Source organism: Panthera tigris, chromosome D2 (genome assembly GCF_018350195.1).
Source record: "Panthera tigris isolate Pti1 chromosome D2, P.tigris_Pti1_mat1.1, whole genome shotgun sequence".
NCBI lineage: Eukaryota > Metazoa > Chordata > Mammalia > Carnivora > Felidae > Panthera > Panthera tigris.
This window is the reverse complement of record NC_056670.1, coordinates 44,903,010-44,918,503: the sequence shown is the minus strand read 5'-3', so window position 1 is coordinate 44,918,503 and position 15,494 is coordinate 44,903,010. Positions and strand designations below refer to the sequence as shown.

Sequence of the window (15,494 nt, the reverse complement as noted above, 5' to 3'; positions counted from 1 at the left end):
AACTGATGTTCCCAAGGGTGGTGCCTTTGCTACATGCAGCCTATCAGGGCTAAGCCAAAACTTTGTAAATAGAGAAGAGTCAGGATGGTGATACCAAGCCGACCTCCTTGGAAACTTAGCCTATGGCCATGATGGCATCTGACCCATGCAGGGTTCCTCATGCCTGGTCAGCCTTCACTGCAGAGGTTGACCTTGTAGGGCTTGGGATGAGCCCCCTCTTATCCATGCTGTGTGCTCAATGATGGATCAAAAGCCTGCTTATCAGAGTCTTTACAATGAGGACAGCTGTAGGCTGTGGTTTGAGCCAAGTGCAAGAACAAAACGTCTGCAGGGTAGTACACACGACATGACCTTTCTGTGCTTTAGGGTGGTCATCGTTCAATACAGCCTGAACAATGGTGTCACCTTCATTGAGGAGAGCATGAAAGTAACCAGCCTGAATTGTGTGAGTGCCACAGTGGGGCGGCATCCTCCATCCTGGGACTGTCAAGAGCACTGGCATTGGAGGAGAAGATAGTTGGCGGGGGGGAGGGGGGGCACGGAAAGAGGACACATGCTGGAGGGCCTGAGAAAGTAGCTTATGCAGACAGGCAGCTGGGACGACTTCTCACAGCCAGCTTGGGGCCCTCAGCCCTTCATCGGCAAACCATCCGCACATCAGGCTTGTGAGGTGCCCTGGGAGCGCTTCCACAAGAGCACCTGCCATGTAGCTTCCTGTCTAGCAGGTGCTACAGAACCTCTGCTGTCTCTCTCTGGGAACCAGGTGTCCCTGAAGGCAAAGGAAAGGGAACGGTTAGAGCTCTAAGCAGAGTCCAGAAATGGTGCTGGGGCTCTGCCACCCCGCCTCGCCCCTTGCCACCTCTGCTGGCCCAAGAATAGTGGTGGGGAGCTCGGGGCTCCATCCTGCATTCCAGCTGGGCAAGTGGGAGAGGCTTGGAGGCAAGTGTTAGGAGCCCGAGTCCAGGACCTCTGGGTCAGTGGGGTGCTCCAAACCTGGGCCCCAGACACAGGGGATCTGGAGGGCGGGACCCACTGTGGCCCTGTGCAGTCAGGGTGTTTCAGCAGCTGCTGACACAGATGAACCCACACACGCCCATCACTGCCCGCAAGCCCAAGCCCGCTTGAGGAACACCCCTGTCATTTTGCAGAGGGCATCAGCCTCCCCTCTGCCTCTGCTGCTTTCTTGTGCTCCTCAGCCATCCGTCTCCGCTAACTCTCTGACCTCTGCTGGACCTTGCTCTCCGGCACTTGGTGGGAAGCTGCCAGGGCTGTGGGGAGGGCCTGGGACTCAGCTCAGGGACGGGCACGTGGGAAAGAGGGTGCTGCTCCCAGGTGCCCACTTCTCGGAGCTCCACGTCACCCGGACACCTGGGGCGGGGCAGCATGACATGGGCGACAGAGCACGTTAGGCACAGGAAGAGGGCTGCCTGGGAGGAGCGATGCCCGTGCCTGATTGCCACCAGCCTAGTGTCCAGTCCCAGCTGGGAGGGTTCCAGCAGCACAGACAGTCCTCCGACTGTGTGTTCACTTGTGTCAGGACAGGCACTCACCGACCAGCAGACCACACTCAGCCATTTGTCCCTCAGGAGCCTAACTGACAGGCCGCCCTCAGCAGGCACATTTAGGAAAGAACTCAGGAGGAGCCTGAGTTCATGGGCCCCCACCCTGCTTCGCCCTCCTGGGCACAGACTCTGTCCCCTGTAGCTCCCCTGCGTCAGGGAAAGCCGAGCATTTGGTTAGGGCAGGACTGCACCGCGTGCGGCTGAGGCATGCAGTGGGGGCTGGCATGTCACACATGGGGATTCCGGTCCTTGTCAGGGCTCTGGGCCAGAGCCTCGGAACGAAGCCAGTGGTGGGCTCTGTGGCCCGGGGCTCCGCAGCGGCTCTTTGAGTGCAGTCTTGTCCTCCAGGCCTTCAGTGCTCCCTGGAGGTGGGGAAATCTGAGGTGAGTGGGAACAGGCGATGTGCAGGTGTAGTGTAAGGTGCTGGGGGGAGGCACCCAGTGAGGGCCATCCAGACCCACCCAGGACTCTGACTTTTGTGCTTTTTGCAGGCCAATACATCGGAGCCCACAGATGCCCCAAAGGAGGAGACTTCAGTCCCCACAGTTGGCACACAGAAGACAACAGTGCCCACAGTTGTCACACAGGAGGCACCAGCACCCATGGTTGTCACAGAAAAGCCTACCCTTGACTACCTATTCCCATTGTTCGTCCCAACCCTGATCATTATCGTGGTGGTGATCTGCTGTCTCTGCTGCTGCAGGAAAGTGAGTGACCCCTGTGAGTGATCCACACGGCCCTATGACACAAACTGTCCCCAGGCCACAAGGTAACCAAGCCCCACTCACCCCATGATCCTGCCAGTGGGCAGGTTCCCAGCAGCTCCCAGTTCATCACATGAGCAAACACAGGCACAGACTGTGTCTACCATTCCTGGGCAGAGACTCAGCTTGCATCTCAGGGACCCCCTGCTTCATACTTGTTTCCAGAAGTGGCCTATGAGTTGCCCTGTCCTCTGGGGAGAAGTCACCCCAGTACCTAGTGACAAGGGAGGCATCACAGCAGCCAGGCTTCTGGAGAACTCAGGGAGACCAAGCACCAGAAGAGGCCTCTGATGCTGAGAGAGGAAAGCGGGTCCCATAGGAGGCACTGGGGCCCACAAAAGAGAATCTGCTGGAAGGGATGATTCCTAGCCTCTGAGGCAACTGAGCCTTGGAAACCAGTACAGATTTCTGCACACAACCAGTGCATCCCTCCTTCCTTCCTCAGTCATTACTAAGGGCCAGGACATGATGGGCCCCATACTTGGCACACAGGGATGGGAAAGGAGCTGCCACCATCTTGCACACAGGAGCTCACAGTCTGGTGTCTGCTCTGGTATTGGTACCTGGGGGTGGCGGGTAAAATGTCAGCCTCATAGGCTGTGGCATCAGGGCCCTAGCAAAGGAGAGACACTGGCCTCCGGGGAGGGAGAAGGGCAGACGTACTGGCTGCTGGGTTTGCAAGGACCCGGGACAGAGCTGGGTGAAGGAAGAGGAAACCACAGAGGTAGGAAAGGACAGAGCAAAACAGCAAGACAGAAGCAGACTGGATTGCTGTGGAGGGGGAGCTGTGAGGACAGAAAGCGCGAGTGGGGGCTGTCAGCACAGAGTGGGGACTAGGGAAGGCTGCGGGCTGTGGGAGGTGAGGGAAGAGGAGGAAGGGAATTGGATGTGTTCTCTTGTCTTCATGTCACGGAAGGGCTCCTAATGAAAACTACTGCGTGGACACCTCCGCCAGGGACCAGGCACCCTAGTCTGGCTGTCTCCCTGTCCACCGCCAGGGAGGTCCGATATCCCTGTGATAACCCAGGAGCCTGAGCCTCGGGATGCTGGAGCCGGTTGGCCACATCCCATAGACAGTGGGCTCGCAGACTGACACCCAAAGCCCACGTTCTGTCCCACTGGTGCTGAGTAGGGTCCCCTTCTGTCTGCATGGCCGAGCCAGTGCCCTCATGCTCCTCCAGCCTATGTTCATGTCTCTTTAACATTCTAGCCCTGCAAGGAGCCACCAGTGCAGAAGATAGTAATGGTAAGTCCTGATTTTTGTCCTCATGTCAGCGTGCCCGGTGCCCACACAGACCTTCACAAAAGGGAACCACACAGACCTTCACAAAACCTGCCTGTGGGACATTTCTACCCCCTGCCCCACTGCCTGCCACCTACCTGGGCAGAGAGAGCTGGCCGAAAAAAGAGGGTGATGGAGCGGCAGGGAGGGGCCTCAGGAGGCCTTAGGACTCAAAACACCTTTCCCAAGTGTGCGCCACAGCCTGATCCAGGGCCTTTGCCACCAAATTAGTAACTTGAGATAACCTGTTTCAGCAAGTGCTGTGATCCTCATTGAAATATTAGTGGCTTTTTAAATTTTTATCAATTTCCAAAGGACTATTTATAGTACACAGGTGAACTTTCAGAAAAGGAGCCTTCGATTTCAGAACTTGGTCCCTGCTCAGGCTCTGATGTATGTTGGGCTGCATTTTGTTGATCTCCATCCCTGTCACCCGCCAGGGCAACAGGCTTGGCCACAATTATATTTTAGTGACTACAGGCTGGGGAGGTTGGAGGAGAGTGTGTTACTTGGCATTGAGCTGTGAGGCAGGCCCGGCCCAGATGAGCACAAAGAGCCAGGGCCGGTGAGCTGTCTGTGGATCCTCAGGGTAGAAGCCTAAAAGAGATCCAGAGGAAGTAGTTATAGCAGGACACTATGTCAGAGGAAGGGGACCGGGCCTGGGTTTGGGTAGGAAAAAGACCCCACTGGCCAGCGCTGTACTGACTGATGGCACTGTTGCCTGAGGAGGCTGCATCTGCCAGGGGCAAATGAATGCAGCCTGGGCCCCTGCAAATGCTCCCACCCTGACAGCCTTCCTGTCCACTGCACAGCCCTAAGACCAGGGTTTTCCACCAAAGGCAGACCCCGGGACCAAAGGGACAGGAGAGACTTTGTCAGCCTTTGGGGAAAAGGTCATATTTACAAATAAATTGCATTTCCTGGTTTTTACCATGTGGGACACTGACATAGTGTAGGATGCTACTGATGTGTCCTTAAAATCTCCCAATGCACCATTGCTGAGTGGCCACTAAGAGGTGCGGGAGCAACAGATGTTATATGTCTGCACCAGAAGCTCCCAGACAAAACAGCAAAATGTGCTTTCTCTTCCTAGAAGCCAGAGACATGTATACAGACACGTACCCCGGTGATTGTCCCTTCTTGTATGTACCAGGAAGACACTATAAGACGGATAGAGGTGAGAAGGGCCTTTAGGTGGGGCTGAGGGACAAGGGAGGGCAGCCAGTCCATGCCCCCACATGAACCATGGCTTGGGTGGAGATGAACTTTGTGGGCACTACATCGATTGCTGGGCACCAGAGAAAATGCCGAGGCCATCCCAATCCTGGGCCCCAGGAGAAGGCAAAGAGTGTGAGGTCTCCTGCCATCACCAACACCACTTGGAGCCCGGCACCAGGCTTGGAAGGGGCCCAGGTCTGCAGATGTTGGTGGCTGGCCACAGCCCACCAGTCCCAGGCTGTCTGAGGTTGTCAGCAGCACCAACAATGGCTTCCATTTTTGTGGCCAGCAGGCAGAGGAGTAAAACACAAGCTCAATCACAGTCTCCCACAGGTCAGAAAAAGAATCATTTAAGGAAAATTCTGAGCAAAGTTTGTTCCATGAGTCAGCTCAGCAGAGTGAGGGACTAAGCTAACTACGTTGTCCTTGGACACACTGACATGGGGACAAGGGCCTCAAGGAGGAGGAGGCTGTGAGGAAACATCCTCACAGAAAGTGCTAGGGCCGCACCCTGGTAGGGAGCTCCCATCCCTGCAGGGAGGCATGAAGACAGGGTGGGGAGGCCCCAGGCAGTCCTGGCTGAGGAAGGAAGAACCCAATATTCTTCCTTTATGGGCTGTGCCCTCCTCCTGGTCCTGCATCTGTGGTGATGCACCTGTTGGAACCATTCTACCAGGGCCCGGGCACGTTAGTCTAGTCCGGCTGTCTCCCTGTTGACCCTGCAAGGAGCCCCAGATGGCAACATGACAGCCTGCAGACAGTCAGCCTGGGGGCTCAAAGAAGCCAAACCGCCTCCAGACAGGGCAAAGGTCATGGCCTGGGGCTTGTTCCTGCTCACAAGGCACAGCCCCACCTGCCCCCTCAGTAGGGCCCAGAGAGGCCTGAACTGCAGGTCCTGAAGTCGGGAGGCCACCTGCCCCTGGGTCCAGGGCCTCTCACTGGTGTCCTCCCCTCCTCTCTCCGGAGCAGCCCCGGAATCAGCCCTCGTCCCCACCTGCTCCTGGTGTGCCCCAGTGCAGGCCCTTGTCCCCTTCTCCCAGCTCCTGCCCAGCTCCCTGATGCCCACATCACGTTCCCCTGCAAGACCTCTCCTTGTGACCCTGCATGTCCCCCACCTTGGACCCTTCCTCTCAAAGTAGCCCCTGCCTTCTCCTCCTACAGCAGAAATACAGACTCATTTCGGGTTCCAAAACAATCTGTGACCTACACTGACACTGCCTGCCCTGAAACACACAAGGCCACCAGGCCCCTGCCCCAGGTGGAGACTACAGGGCGGCCTCGGTGTGTTCCTGGGGACAGAGCCCTCTGGAGCCATCTCAGGCAGAGGGGCCTCTACCCCTCTGGAGGTGACGGCCAGGCCCTGGAGCTTCCTCACAGCTACATCTGCTTTTCAGGGCAAACTGGACACCTTGTGTGACTTTGTGCAAAGCTGCAACCAGATCCCATTGATGTGGTGTCAGCCCAGGAACGCGGTAAGCAGGGGCACAGGGATGTTCCCTGGGCAGGCGCCCTTTTCTCTTTGCCCTTGGCAGCTGAGCTCAGGGACTATGGGTCAGAGAGCCCTGTCCAGGCATCAGCCGGGAGGATGCCCCAGACGAGGAGACATGGTGCTCATGAGCCTCCCGTGTGGATTCTGGGTGGGGCGCCTGCATTTCCTTGCTGGTCCCCATCAGAAGGACAAGAAGCTTTCTTGGGGAGAGTGTTACCCAGTGCCTCCAAACTTAAGTGAAAGAAGCTGGAGAAGGAGCAGGCCAGCAAGTTCTCCTGACCCTCAACCATCATCCCTCCCCACCGAGCTCCCCAACCTGTATCTGCTGGATCCACACCCTCATCCTCTGAGACTCTCCTGGGCGGCTCCCTCATGTGCCAGGAATGCTGGAGGGCATGGTGACACCCCCATGTTGTTGACCAACATTGCGTGCTTTTGCCAGCTAGTAGATTCCCTCCACGTGCCACTGCCTGTGACAGTGGGGAGAAGCCTGCATGTTACAGGTGTTCCCCTTGGAATTTAATAGTTGTGACGGCTAATTGTTAGAGTTCCTCCTATGCCAGCTGCCAGTCTAAGAACTTTCCATAATTTCACATTCAATCCTGCCAGTAACTGTACGTGCAGGTACTAATATGCCACTTTTTCCAAGGGGAACTAAGGCACAGAGAAATCAAGCAACTTGCCCCAGGTCACAGAACCTGGGAGTGGCAGAGCTAGACTTGAACCCCAGGGCCTGCCACCACCCTTCTCACTGCCCTGCCCCCCCCATCAGGTCAGCACTCATGAAACCATAATGGTTTCCCCAAAACCAATGCAGGGCTCAGAATTAGGGCCCATGAATAGCATGCTCCTGGCTTGCCTGGGAATCATGTGCCTAAGTTTCCCCATGATCAGAACCTCGGACTGGGCCAGGTGCCTGGAGGACGTGGTGTCCCCAGTATCTATAGTGCGGGCTGCATTAGTCATTTGCTTGGTTCAGGCAAGCATGACTGTCCCTGGTGGCCAGGTGAGCATTAGGAGTCCTGGGCATGCCTGGGAGTGGGGACCCTGCTGAGGAGACACACTGGATGTGTGCTAACACACATCCAGGCTTGCCTGGGAATCATTCCCTGGGCTTCCCCATGATCAGACCCTTTTCAAAGACTGGGCCCAGTGCCTAGAGAATATTGTGGTCCCCAGTATCTGTAGTGAGGCCTGCCCTGGTCACATTCAATGAATACTCACTGTCTGGCTGGGCAGATGGACCTTCAGAATGCTGAGCAGTATCATTCTCTTCCCACACCAAGAGACCGATGGGTTCTGCTGCCATCTTCCCATCACCCATGGGAAGGTACCCCTACACTCCCTGACTTTGGGGGACCTGGATCCTGGCCTGAGGGCTGAGATGAAGGCTTATCCCTTCATCACATACTCCCACAGAAAGCCTGGGAAACACTGGAGCTGCAAGGCCTCCTTGCTTCCCAGGCCCCCAGTCCAACAAGGAACATCAAGTCCAATACCAGAGGGAAAGGGTGTTCTGAGTCAGAAAACCTGGGGTGGCTGGGGGACACAGGGAAGACTTCCAACAGCCAAACAGAGTCTTAAAATAGCAGCCCAGCCTGGAAACCAGCACCCAAGAGAGGAAGGGCATCAAGAAAGGCCTACTGTGTTGGTCCAAAGGGTTTAAATCCCTGAGCCAAAGACACCAAAGCCTTCTGGTCCTAATTCCAGTGGCTTCCCAGTGACCTTCTCTCTCTTCTTTTCCTACAGGGGAAGTATATCATCTTCAACTTCGTGAATCCCCTCTGCGGGCAGTTGCCCTATAGCCCAAACATTTGCCTTCCACCCAGCCAGGAGTGCTTTCCTCTCAACAGCTGCTGCTCACAATGCCAACACCCCTGCTTCATATGCTCCCAGCCACCCTCCAGGATGCTGTCACTGCTCCCTCCTCCTGCCCATGCACTCTCCAGAACTACTTTGTCACTCCCACCCCCATAACCCAGCCTCTAAAGTCCCCAAGACCCAAGACTGTTAAGAGCTCTTTATGTACCAAATTGGATATATATATATTGAGTCTTGGTTTACGATCAAAGGAGTTGGAATTGTGGCTGATCAACAAGAATTTGTTGCCTGGTAAGCACTGTTTCTCTGTATGTGACGTATCTATACTGCTCTTGCCAGGAGAAAGCACCCTGTTGTTCTGTGGATGCAGACGTTGATGCGCCCGAGTCCCCACAGCCCACTCTTTATCTGTCATGTGGAGATTTAGCCAAATTCTGTTCTTTGAGGAAAACCCATAGTGTCTCTGAAATGTGAATATGCCCTGTGTCAACCAGTCATTGGCTATTATTTAATATTTGGGGCAAGTTACTTAATCTCTCTGTGTTTCAATTACCTCATTGAAAAGATGGAGATAATGGTGTCTTCTCTACAGGATGGCCTTTAGGGTGATGGTGTGCACTGCAGTGTGCCTAGCACAGGGCCAGGTCCCTACTAAAGACTCAGATGTCCAGTAGCTAATGTCTTTGTTTTTTGTTTTAGGAGTGGACAGAAAGATGAGCTCAGAGACATCAAGAAATATCTGGTGAGGTCAGGGCAGTCAGAATGGAGACCATGCCTGAGCCTTTCAGCTCTGGCCACCAGGGCATGGGGTTGGTATACCCCCAGGTCCACCACGCACATAACCTCCAAAACACCAGTGGGAAAAGCCATGGTATTTACTACCTCCTTCAAAAATGTTAGTTCCTTTTCCATACCCTTAATATTTCTCATGATACAAAGGAGAACCGTGGTGCCCACTTTCCTGAGCTTTCAAATCTGCTTCCCTCCTGACAGAGGCAGACTTCCCAGTTGTTCAAACCCTTTCTCATTAAGTCTGTGTTGACCTGATCAAAGTTTTTCTTCTACACTAACATGTTTGAAAACCATCCATATATAAGGCCCCATTTTTAAAATTCCAGAACATGGGAGTGACGTTATAGCATTTCCCTGGACCATGGTGTCTGAAAAGGGCAGGAGAAATTACTACATTCTGACCTCACCACCCCTCTCCCAGGCTGTCATTGCACTACAGTGAAAGGGTTCCCTCCGGCCTATGGTTTCTCCGGGAGGGGGGGGGGAGAGGGGAGAGACTAAGGTGGACATCTAGCCTTTCCCACCTTTATGGGACACTCCCAGAAAACCTACTCTGGTCTCCCTAACCAGAATCACAGGTGTAAGCTGTAGGGATTGAGTGTGGAATTTGATTTGGATGGAATAGATAGGAAGGTCTCATAGCAACCAGTGTTCAGAAATTGGCAGATTGTGTTCCCCCTCTTGGTGATCCTGGAGTACAGATACTAGCAAGTAGTTCTCAAGGAGAACCAAGACAATGGTCCCATCTAGTCAAGGAAACTTAGGGCAGTTCTGCCTGTTTCAGGCCTCCAGCCAACAAGCCATGCAGCCCTTACAGCCTGTTGTAGCCCTTCACCCAGGCAGGGAAGCAAATTTCTACCCCCATCTACGAGTGAATATGGCCTCCAGTTCACAGTCAGGAAGCCTAACCAGAATACCTGAAAGCTGCATAGCTCATCTTATTGCACTGCTTACAGTGGCATCCAAGCAAAGAATGCATCCGGCAACTCTTCCCAACTGCAGAACCAAAGTGGTGGCCCTATCTGGCCAGAGAACTTCGTGGGCAGTTCTGCCTGATTTTTGTCTATAACCAATGAAGCATCTTGGAGTCTGTTCTGCTGTCCTGCCTAGAGAGGGAAATGGGTTCATGGCCCCACATGCTACTGAGTAGAGCACTAGGCAGTCTGACCAGAGAACTTGGGCAACTACAGAGCCCATTCTACAACCACACTGGTGCATGGAATCAAGAAAACAGTGCTATCTGACTGTTCCCAGCCAGTATCACTCCACTGACCTCAGGGCTTGGACAGTGGCCTCACTCAAATAGAAAGCCTGATAGCAAGCCCCACTTACTCAAATACACTGTCTACTGACCCTTCCAGAACCTCAAGCTGAGCTGACTTGTGAAGAACTGTGTCTGCCGGAGCAAACTTGTAAAGTCAGCACTAAGAGACTGTTTAGTCAAATGTGTACATACCAACACAATGAATCTGAAAATCACAATCAGGTAAACACGACACAGTGAGTACAAACTAATAAAGTTCCAGTAACTGACTTTAAAGAGATGGAGATATATGAACTTTATGGCAGAGAATTCAGAATAATCATTTTGAAGAACTTTAGTGAACTACATGAACACACAGGCACAAAACTAAACAAAATTAGGAAAAACAATACATGAACAAAATGAGAAGATCAGCAAGGAAATCGAAACATTGTGAAAAGAAAGCCTTACCGAGATGGAGTCAGAAGGCCAACATGGAATCTACCACAAAAACCAAGAGCACACTTTACACACTGTATGTTAGACAATTTGACAATAAATTGTACTAAAAAATTTAAAAAAAATTTTTTTTAATTAAAAAGGCCAACAGGGGGAGCTCTCAGGCCCTACCTCTCTTCCTCAATTTCAGACTCCACAGGAAGAGACCAAACCCCTCAAGTCCACAACTACTTTACTATGCTGACAGGAGGAAGAAAGGTTTTCCTCCTTCCCCAGCAACAGCCCTGCCAATGAGAGACTGTCTCAACTCAGCCAATGGAAACTCACTATACTTCAGATTCCCAGTTTACTCCAGTGACTTTTTTTTTTTTTATAACAGCCCTCCAAACTTCCCTTTTCCTCTGTTTAAAGAGCAGTCCTCTCCTTTGTTCTCAGGATTTGCCTGTGGTTTTGCAGTAGCTTGCCTGTTCCAAATTGCAGTTCTCTGCTATTCCTGGTAAAATAACTGACAGTTTTATTTCTAAGGTTAACAATAATTGGTGATCAGAAGTGGGATCTAGAGAAGACCCCCAACAATTCCAAGGCTGGTGAGCAAACAGATGGTGGTACCCCCAGAGCTAATTGGACTCACTGCTTTCTTGCCAACCCTGGAGTTTGAGGGTAAGTTTTCTCCTGGATTTTGTGCTCCACTCTCTGTGTATGAGTTCTCCTGGCTTGCTTTATTCAGAATCTGTTTTCAGGCCTTGTCCTTTCTGTGAGTATAGCCTTTGGCCTGACACGTTTTTGGAAATGGACTATTGCTATTGAACTGTACTGGCCTTTGGTCTGATTCCTTTGGGAACTAGCCCATTCCTATTGAAACTGCACCATTTAGAAATTGTTCTTTTTGCTCTAGATTAACAACAACAACAACAACAACAACAACAAACCCTCCAAGAATGGGATCCCAGTCATCAAAATGCTTTGAGACTTTCCCCACCACCACTGGGACTTTAGATTTAAAATCTGTGGTGCCTCCTCATGCACATTTATAACTAAGTGGACCAACTTAACCAAAAGTAATTTAGAACTGCATTGACCACTGTGGGGAATTTTCAGTCTCCCACACTTGTTTTTTTCAAAATTAAATTAGAAAGGCATGGCTTCGGCTAACAAAAACAAATGAAAACAAACAAGCAAATTGAATGGGATGTCTGTTTTAACTGGTATCTTGAAACTTCCAAACATTTTCAGGATTCTAAGTTTGCCTCTGTCTTTTTGGGGGGTGTTTTAATTCATTTACTCCTAATCAAAAATTCATTTTGATACATAATATATACAAAATTCAAAAGTTACAGAGGGTATGCAATGAAAAAGAAATCTCCCCGTCACTATGCCTGCCCAGTTCCCTTCCTGGAAGGCAGCCTCAGTTACAAACCCCTCTGTTTCTTTCCAAAGTTAATCAATGTATACATAAGTATATATGCGCATAGTATTTTATTTTTTCTTTTATTTTTTAATTTTTACTTTTATTTATTTATTTAATTTCAAGTTAGTTGACATACAGTGTAGTATTGGTTTCAGGAGTAGAATCCAGTGATTCATCTCTTACATATGACACCCAGTGCTCATTCTAACAAGTACCCTCCTTAATACCCATCACCATTTAGCTCATCCCCCCACTCACCTCCCTTCCAGCAACCCTCAACTTTTTCTCTTTAAGAGTCTCTTGTGGTTTGTCTCCCTCTGTTTTCTCCCTCCCTCTCTCTTTCCTATTTTTCCTTAATTTCTCTGTTGTTCATCTGTTGTGTTTCTTAAATTGCACATGTGAGTGAAATCATAAAATATCTGTCTTCCTCTGATGGACTTATTTTTCTCGGCATAATACACTCTATTTCCACCCACATTGTTCCAAATGGCAAGATTTCATTCGTTTTCATCACCAAGTAATATTTCATTGTGTGTGTGTGTGTGTGTATATGTATGTATATATATACATATATACATGTATATGTATATGTATATACGTATATGTATATATATATATGGCATATCTTCTTTACCCATTCATCAGTAAATGGACATTTGGGGTCTTTCCATAATTTGACTATTGTTTATAGTTCTGCTATAAACATTAGGGTGCAAGTACCATATCAATTCAGCATTTTTGTATCCTTTGGATAAATACCTAGTAGTGCAATTGCTGGGCTCTAAGGTACTTCTATTTTTAATTTTTTGAGGAAACTCCATACTGTTTTGCAGAGTGGCTGCACCAGTTTGCATTCCCATCGGCAGTGCAAGAGGGTTCCCCTTTCACCACATCCTTGCCAACATCTGTTGTTAACTGAGTTGTTAATTTTAGCCATTCTGACAGGTGTGAGATATGTCATTGTGGTCTTGATTTGTATTTCCCTGATTATGAGTGGTGTTGAGCATCTTCTCACGTGTCTGTTAGCCATCTGGATATCTTCTTTGGAAAAGTGTCTGTTCATGTCTTCTGCCCATTTCTTCATTGGATTATTTGGGGGGGGGGTGTTGAATTTGATAAGTTCTTTATAGATTTTGGGTACTACCCTTTATCTGATAGGTCATTTGCAAATATCTTCTCCCATTCCATTAGTTGCCTTTTAGTATTGTTGATTGTTTCCTTCACTATGCAGAGACTTTTTATCTTGGTGAGGTCCCAATAGTTCATTTTTGCTTTTATTTCCCTTGCCTCCAGAGACATGTCTAGTAAGACGTTGCTGCATCCAAGTTCAAGAGATCGCTGCCTGTTTTCTCCTCCAGGATTTTGATGGTTTTCTGTCTCACATTTAGGTATTTCATCAATTTTGAATTTATTTTTGTGTATGATGTAAGAAAGTGGTCCAGTTTCATTCTTCTGCATGTCACTGCCCAGTAGTTCTCCAAGCACCATTTACTGAAGAGACTGTATGTTTTCAATTGGATAACTCTTTCCTATTTTGTCAAAGGTTAGTTGGCAATACATTTGTGGATGAATTTCTGGGTTCTCCATTCTGTTCCTTTGATCTATGTATCTGTTTTTGTGCCAATACCATACCTTTTTGATGATTACAGCTTTGTAAGACAGCTTCGAGTCTGGAATTGTGATACCTCCAGCGTTGGTTTTCTTTTCAACTCTTCTTTGGCTAGTCAGAGTCTTTTCTAGTTCCATACAAATTTTAGGATTGTTTGTCTTAGCTCTGTGAAGAATACTGGTGTTATTTTTATAGGGATTGCATTGACTGTGTAAATTGCTTTGGGTAGTATCGACATTTTAGTAATATTTGTTCTTCCAGTCAATGAGCATGGAATGTTTTTCCACTTCTTTGTGTCTTCTTCAATTTCATTCATAAGCTTTCTATAGTTTTCAGCATACAGCTCTTTTGCCTCTTTAGGTTTATTCCTAGGTATCTTCTGGTTTTGGGTGCAATTATAAATCAGACTGATTCCTTGATACCTCTTTCTGCTGCTTCCTTATTGGTGTATAGAAATGCAACTGATTTCTGTACATTAATTTTATATCCTGTAGCTGCTGAATTCATGTATCAGCAGTTTTTTGGTGGAGTCCTTCGAGTTTTCCATGTCATTTGCAAAGAGTGAAAGTTTGACTTTTTCCTTGCCAATTTGGTTGTATTATATTTCTTTTTGTTTGACTGCTGAGGCTAGGACATCCAGTTCTATGTTGAACAACAGTGGTGAGAGTGGACATCCCTGCCATATTCCTGACCTTAGGGGAAAAACTCTCAGTTTTTCCTCACTGAGGATGATTTTAGCTGTGGGCCTTTCATATATGGCTTTTGTGATGTTGAGGTATATTCCTTCTATCCATATTTTCGAAGGTTTTTATCAAGAAAGGATGCTGTATTTTGCCAAATGCTTTTCCTCCATCATATTGACGGAATCATGTGGTTCTTATCCTTTCTTTCATTAATGTGGTGTATAACATTGATTGATTTGCAAATATTGAACCATCCCTGAGACCAGGAATAAATCCCACTTGATCATGGTGAATAATTCTTCTACTGTTCTGTTGCATTCAATTTGCTAGTATCTTGTTGAGAATTTTTTTCATCCTGGTTCATCAGGGATATTGGCCTGTAATTCTCCTTTCTGGTGGGACCTTTGTCCAGTTTTTGAATCAAGTTAATGCTGGCTTCATACAATGAGTGTGGAAACTTTCCTTCCATTTCTATTTTTTGGAACAGTTTGATGAGAATAGATATTAACTCTTCTTTAAATATCTGGCAGAATTCCCCTGGGAAGCCATCTGGCCTAAGACTCTTATTTGTTGGGAGATTTTTGATAACTGATTAATTTCTTTGCTGGTTATGAGCCTGTTCAAATTTTCTGTTTCTTCCTGTTCGAGTTTTGGTAGCGTGTGAGTTTCTAATAATTTGTCATTTTTTCCAGATTGCCCAGTTAGTTTGCATATAATTTTTCATCATATTCTCTTATAATTGTTTGCGTTTCTGTAGTGTTGGTTGTGATCTATCCTCTTTCATTCATGATTTTATCTATTTGCATCCTCTCATTTTTTTCTTTTTGAGAAGTCTGGCTAGGACATTACCAATTTTGTTTATTCTTTCAAAAAACCAACTTTTAGTTTCATTGATTTTTTCCACTGGGTTGTTTTTTTGTTTGTTTGTTTGTTTTTATAATTTATTTATGCTCTCATCTTTAATATTTCCTTTCTTCTGCTGGCTTTGGCCTTTATTTGCTGCTCCTTTTCTAGCTCCTTTAGTTGCAAGGTGAGGTTGTGTATATAGGACCTTCCTTGCTTCTTGAGATAGGTCTGAATTGCAATGTAGTTTCCTCTTAGGAGTCCCATTGCTGCATTCCAGAGTGTTTGGACTTACTTGTTTTATTTTCATTTGCTTCCATG

General features: G+C 48.6%; 1 protein-coding gene across 3 annotated transcripts in view; it reads left to right on the top strand.

The window, feature by feature from the left end:
- LOC102951144 (anthrax toxin receptor-like) overlaps positions 1–8,638 on the top strand; it is a 57,996-nt gene extending 49,358 nt beyond the window's left edge. Inside the window, exons 12-17 of one of the 3 annotated variants that reach the window (XM_042960807.1) lie at positions 367–445; positions 2,054–2,269; positions 3,537–3,572; positions 4,702–4,785; positions 6,221–6,298; positions 8,065–8,637. In XM_042960807.1, the coding sequence (XP_042816741.1) occupies positions 367–445; positions 2,054–2,269; positions 3,537–3,572; positions 4,702–4,785; positions 6,221–6,298; positions 8,065–8,292 (721 nt within the window). In that variant the 3' untranslated portion in view covers positions 8,293–8,637. Of the gene's footprint in view, positions 1–366; positions 446–2,053; positions 2,270–3,536; positions 3,573–4,701; positions 4,786–6,220; positions 6,299–8,064 lie in introns of all 3 variants that reach the window. The other 2 variants (XM_042960809.1, XM_042960808.1) reach the window with 2 other exon arrangements.
- Positions 8,639–15,494: the final 6,856 nt, after the last annotated feature.